General features: G+C 38.8%; 1 protein-coding gene across 2 annotated transcripts in view; it reads right to left on the reverse strand.

The window, feature by feature from the left end:
* Positions 1–2,628: 2,628 nt before the first annotated feature.
* LOC106522188 (metal transporter CNNM4) overlaps positions 2,629–6,805 on the reverse strand; it is a 54,080-nt gene continuing 49,903 nt past the window's right edge. For both annotated transcript variants that reach the window (XM_014015092.1, XM_014015093.1), the window contains one exon: positions 2,629–6,134. In XM_014015092.1, the coding sequence (XP_013870546.1) occupies positions 5,628–6,134 (507 nt within the window). In that variant the 3' untranslated portion in view covers positions 2,629–5,627. The remainder of the gene's footprint in view (positions 6,135–6,805) is intronic.

Here is a 6,805-nt window from a genome sequence, read left to right on the forward strand (position 1 = left end):
CAGCTCTGACCTTTGACTCCAAAATGTCTTCAGCGCTCCGTTGGGTCAAGAACAATTACCATGTTAATTTGGACTGAAATCAATAGCTTGGTTTAGGAGATAAAGCGCACACAAGACAGTGTGATGGATGGAAATCTGCACCCACTAACGCACAGAGAAAGCCAGCAGAACATCTCTTCTTTATGAGAGAGAGATCGAAGAGTGGCAGGACTGAAGTAGAGGTGTTTACCCATGATGCAAAGCACCATGTTTGGCAAAAACAAACTCCTCCCAGCTCTCAGCATGGTGGTGGAGGGCTAATGGTTTGGGCTCCTTACAGTCATTAACCATGGTTCCATCCAATTGTAATGCTAATTTTGTGCAAACTTTTAAATTGTCACAAAGAAAAAGAAAAAAGAAATGCGAATTAGATGTGTTTCCATCTACTCGTCTATAGTGACTCATACAGGCTACGCAAAGCATAATTTCGTCTGATGTTGACGTTACATGTGGCTGTAATGATCAGGAAGTAGAGGTTCACAGGGACCATATATCTCTGGACAGTGGAGAGAAGTTTTCAGTAATTTCTTGCTCTCAGGCAAGTTGTAATTGTTCGTCATATCAGCTACAACCTCTGGCAAAAAGTATGGAATCACCAGTCTTGGATGAGCACTCATTCAGACATTTCATTCTGTAAAACAAACTCAGATCAAAAACATGATACAATAATAAGGTCATTCCAAAGTGCAACTTGTTGGCTTTCAGGAACACTCAAAGAAATGAAGAGAAAACATTGTGGAAGTCAGTGAATGTTACTTTTATTGACCAAGCACAGGGAAAACAATAAGGAATCACTCAGTTCTGAAGAAAATATAGGATATAGGAAAATATTTTCAGATTTTCCAAGGTGCCAATTAGGGAACTCTCTGTGCATTGTTGCCCAAATCAAATTCTGGAAGTGGTCATTCAACTAGATCTGTTACAAAAGGACAACTGATATTACCAACTTTTAAAAACTGTTACGGCCAGAGGTCTTTCTTCTATGTTTATACTAAAGCATGGAATGACATTCCTCAAAACATGAAGTCCATTTCAAAACTACAGCCCTTTAAGAAGAATCTTGTCTGCCATCTGCTGGACACTTTTTGTTGTGCTCATATTTAGACGTCCTATTTTGCAAATGCTGCCTTCCTGAAATTTGGTACGCTTGTTTGTCTTTGTGTCTATGGTGTAATAATAATGATGTGATTGTGATGCTGTATTTCTGAGTGTTTTATGTGCTGCAGAACAGGAACCTGCTGTAAAACAGCAATTATGCTGAGTCAGGCTTGATTTTTAGTAATCTTTTCCTGTTAAATCAATAAATCAAATCAAAAAGGTATGGAATCACTCAAATTGGAGGTGGAAAATAAGGATACACCCAGTGTGTGTGAGTGATTCATACTTCTTTCCCCAGAATTGAGTGATTCCATATTTTTTTTCCCTGTGCTTGGTCAATAAAAGTAACATTCACTGACTTCCACAATGTTTTCTCTTCATTTCTTTGAGTGTTCCTGAAAGCCAACAAGTTGCACTTTGGAATGACCTTATTATTTTATCATGTTTTTGATCTGAGTTTGTTTTACAGAATGAAATGTCTGAATGAGTGCTCATCCAAGACTGGTGATTCTATACTTTTTGCCAGGGGTTGTAGTATGAGTGATGTTACATGCTGTCTGGAGACCAAGAGAAAAAAATGCAAATCTCTTCACGTTATGGGAATATCTGTGCAGACGCCAACAGAGGAAACAGCTGATCAGTCATGTGAGGTAAATGTTTGCTACATCGGAACTTATTCAACAAATGTGTTTCCATCTCCCCTTTTGTGCATTAACTCTGATTGTTTTTGGAAATCCAAAAAACACCTTAAGTTAGCGTAAAAGCTTTTTTTTTTGTGAAAATTTTCTTTTTCAAATTATGCCATTTCCTTTAACCGTTTTTAATGCGATACTTCAAAATATGTTGGTGAAAACACAGCTACTGAGTGGACCATCAAGTCCTCTGTAGACCAACGTTACTAGAGGCAAATGTGAGTCTTTCTGTCAGACAGCAGAAATTTGGACCAAACTGGGTCCAACAGAACAATGATCCCAAACATAGCAACTGATTTACAACAGGACAGGTCAAAAATAAAAGAATCAAAGTTTCTCCACAACCATGTGAGACTGATAGAGTCAAACCAAAAATAAAAGAATCAAAGTTTCTCCACAACCATGTGAGACTGATAGAGTCAAACCAAAACCCACTGAGAGACACTATAGGAGCTTCTACAAGGACATCCGTTCAAAAAATAATGACTCAGTGGAATCTCTTGTGTGTTTCTGTCCACCTGATGTTACAATGGAATCCTTTCAGTCCCTGGATCAGATTTATTGGGCCCTGATGCATAAAAGCCCAAACTCTGCTTATCCCATTCTGACTGATCTGGACCTGGTTCAACAGGTCGTCTCATCGGATCAATGTTTCGAGAGGTCCAACCCAGATTTCAGGTCATCATTTGTAAATGTTGGAATCCAATCAGAACTTATTCAGACACTGTAGCTCTCCACAGACATACTGGATAAAAACTGATTCACAGCTTCTCCCAGCATAAATAAACAAACAAACCTGGAAACGTCACAAATCTGTCTTTAAATTGTTTTCACAAGAACAATAAATTTGACAACCTTTTGAAAATAAATGGTTCTGACCTATTTTCTCTGCTAAATGAAACACAGATATTTAAAAACCATTTATAGAATAATCTGAAAAGGAGAGCAGTGCTGCCGTACGACACCAGCCCAGAAACCTTTGGTTTTTATTTCCACCTAATTCAACCATCAGGTAGAAAGATCCCCAAAAACAAACAGCTGATTGAAAAACATCCAGAAAAATAACAAGAGATCTGTCATTTAGAACCAGGTCAGTGAACGCACCGTAATTGAAGACGTGGGGCAGGTCAGTGAACGCGTCGTACCTCAACATGTGGAGCAGCTGCTCGAAACACTTCACTGAGACAAAACTTCCACCAACAATGTAAACAAAGTAAACTAAACACTCTTAAAATATCAGTTTTAAAACTTGGTGAAAGGCCTGTTAAAACCCAGACCAGTTTACCACAGGTTCCACAGGTTTTAAATCATTTATTACAAAATAACCTTTTTAAATTCATCACAAACTGACATTTTCAGACTTAAAAACTGGACTTTACTCTAGGATTTATTAAGCTTTTATAATTAGTTCTGTTAAAAAACAATAATAATAATCAAGCATTTAAACCTAAGTGATAATTTGATCAGAAACAGATCAACCTTGACTAAAGGGTATTTTTTAACTTTATTGTGAATCAAAACATACAGAATTAATATAGATATACTGTAATTCATTGTGAAATTAGCTTGTAAGTACTTCTTTGTTTTAGTTAAAAACATTAAAAAATGTACAATTAAACATGAAAATAATTCAATTTTATTATTTAAAATAATTACATTTAAATCTATATTTATCATTTTGTATTACTTGTGTTAAGATACATTTTTGTATTTTTTATATCTGACAGCTAATTGAATATTTAATTAAATCAAGTGCTGATTCTGTCAGATGATATTTTTGTTGATTGACAGATTATAAAATAAGATTTTCTTCATTTTTTCTTTTCTTTTAGATATTTTTTTAAACATTCCCTAAATCCAAACCATCAGTTTGGTTTTACTTTGATCATTTATTTAAGCTGAGATTGAACTGGCCTTCAAGTCACAAGGAAAAGAAGACTTTATAATCCTAGTTTCTTATTGAAAAAGAATAAACCCTGAATGAGGTGGTTTAACCTGCTGCCTCACGAGTTAAGACCTGCAGAACTGTTTCACCTTCCACTGCAGACACTTTACAGTCCCTGACACATATTTGTTCACAACTCTGATTTTAAATTTCAGCTTCAATAAACAAACTGAGCTAAAGGAGCAACTAAAAACCCTGTGTGGTGTAAAGAAATAAAGCCACCGTGGTTTGATTACTTTGGAAGATTCAGTCTTTGGAAACACATGAAAAAAAAACCCTGAAAACACGTGAGGAGGACACAACGCTCCAGTTTTTACCCTGTGCAGGTTTCAAAATGTCAGGTCACAAAAATGACAAATAAATAAATAAATAAATAAATAAATAAACGAAACCAAAAGTTTTGGTTTTATCCAAGAGGAGTGTTGAAATGTGCCTCCAAAATACAACAAAAGGTAAATGGAAATTTCATTCAAAGCTCTGGACAAAGTGCAGCTGATACATGAGAACCAAACACTGGGATCTTTGCTTTAGCCTGGAGAATTAATCTGTTTGTAAAGCCATGAACCCCACCGTGGATACACTGTTAGTCCTCTAACAGCTTTTATAAACATATAAACAACAACATCACTTCAGCAGTTTGTGTTTGTAAAGGTTTACCAGGTTCTGATTGTGTTGTGGTGAACTGATGTTCAATGGGAAACTTACCTAAAAACAAAAATCTGTCAAATCAGAGTGAAACTTATGTTAGTGGAGTGGATGACTCTGCTTTTAGTTTATGTTTCTTAATATTTATTTTCAGGGTTCACAGCTGACAGAAACAAACTCCTCGCCAAATTCCCAAAAAACTGTAATTCACCAGGAAGGAGCTTTTAAATTAATGTGAGCTGCTCTGAGTATGAAATCTACATTTACCTGTTTATAGATTCCCACCTTTATGAGATACTCGAAGGTTTAAAGTCAAAACTGTTGTGTTTTCAGGACAGATGAAGCTTCAGACCTGCTCCTTGGTTTATCTTGATTGTTTGACATGATGTCCTTGTTTTGCTTCCTTCTTTAACTATAGCCTCTCTGTCTAAATCCTAAACATTACTGTCTTTAACAAAGCGCCTCTGGTCCCTGAGATGAAGAGGAACAGCTGAGTCTTCCTCTCAGCTGAACTGAGAAAAACTTGTCTTAAAAACTGAACGTTTAGTGTGACCTGAATGACTCAGGCTCTACACCAGCATCCCTCTGGAACTCTACCCTTCTTCCTGTCCTGACATGATTTGTGCAATGACTACGATGTATAAGAAGATGGAGATGGAAGGTGAAGTCAACTTATTGCAGTTGGCTGAAGGTTTGTTAGTAATTGTGTAGTTTTGGTCACTACACACTAATACTTTGGTGCGAATGATAAAGCTGCCTTTACGCTCGTCCATTTGGTACCACTGAGTTTCATCATCAAGTCAGGTCAATGTTTCAAACTCTGTCCCCTAAACCACAATATTGCTAATCAGAGTGTCTTATTTTGTCAATAAAATATTAGTTTCCTACATTTTGAGCACCATGATTCTATTCCATTTACCTTCTTTGCACCAAAAAGAGGCACAAATCAAATGATCAACAAGTCAGAAAGACTCTGGGTCAACTAAAAGACACATAGACCAACCCATTCTTACCCACTAATGTTTTTGTCCCTTCAGTGAACGGAGTTCTTGGTGTTTTGTCGACGTGAAGAGGGGAACAAGCAGGAAGGGATGATGGAGGATCTCTGAAGTTTTAAATGTGCTGATCCTCCGTTTCCCTCGAGTACACACGTTTAGGACGCAAGCAATGTAAAGGAACAAGATCTAGTTTTTCTAGAGGTACTTGAGTTAAATGGTGCTTTCAGTGTGTGCGTGACTGACAGAGTGACCATGTGAGGGAGGCTGGCTGAGGCCAACACAGTTCTGCTGCTCATTGAGCAGAGTGGTGGTCTCCTCTGGACCATGCTCTGGACTTTCAGAGGGAAGGGACTGCTGGGATTTGGAGGACACGCAGGTCAGAGGAGGACCCACAGAGGAGGGAGACGTTTGGGACAGGGCCGAGGAGTGGCTGTTGAGAGACGGGTTGACTTGGGGCACAGACTGGCTCGGCCTGCGACCGGAGGAGGAGGTGCCGATGGTGAAGGTGGTGCGGCCGCTCGGTGGCGTCGGCTGAGCGTTGAACTGTGGGTGTCTCGCAGGAGGCGTGGCCAACGGCGGCAGGGTGTGTGTGCCCATTTGTGCAAAGGGAGGCAAAGAAACTGAAATGTCCAAGTGGGCGTGGCTGCCTTCTGGAGACTGTGGCGTGCTGTCGAGCCTCGACGCCAGGAGAGCGTTCTGGTAATGAGCACGAGTGACCTACACAAGACAGGAGAACAGGAAACGGACTGAAAACGTTTCTTTAGGGTTCCTCACATTTCAGAACAGCTTGTTCCAATATTTACAGTGGCTAAGAAAATGATTCAGCCTCAGTATTCTTCAAGTTTTATTACCTTAGAACATGAAATTTAATTAGATTTTTCATAAGGTTACAGAAATACTTCAAATCAATGACAATAAATTGTGTCCTCCTGATGCATCTCAGTAATCCAGGTAGTAAAAAAATAATAAGTAGGTCCTCTGGACGGATTCTTCTTTAATGAAATGTTTCGTCTCTCCTCCAAGAGACTTCCTCAGTCTTCTTCTGGTCCCTCAACACAAACAGAGTAATATTGTGTATGCTGTTAAGTGTCAGGAGGACTGTGATCAGTTATACAACAGTTAAACTTCGTTTAAACGTTGTTAAACGTTGTTAAACACTGTTCAAAAGAATGAGCCAACACAGAAGAGCTACATCATCAGGTCAGGACTCTACAGTTTACACTCATCTACAGGCCAGGATTCTGCAGTCTACACTCATCTACAGGGCAGGACTCTGCAGTTTACACTCATCTACAGGGCAGGACTCTGCAGTTTACACTCATCTACAGGGCAGGACTCTGCAGTTTACACTCATCTTCAGGGCAGGACTCTGCAGTTTACACTCATCT

Source organism: Austrofundulus limnaeus, unplaced genomic scaffold (genome assembly GCF_001266775.1).
Source record: "Austrofundulus limnaeus strain Quisiro unplaced genomic scaffold, Austrofundulus_limnaeus-1.0 Scaffold123, whole genome shotgun sequence".
Taxonomy (NCBI): Eukaryota; Metazoa; Chordata; class Actinopteri; order Cyprinodontiformes; family Rivulidae; genus Austrofundulus; species Austrofundulus limnaeus.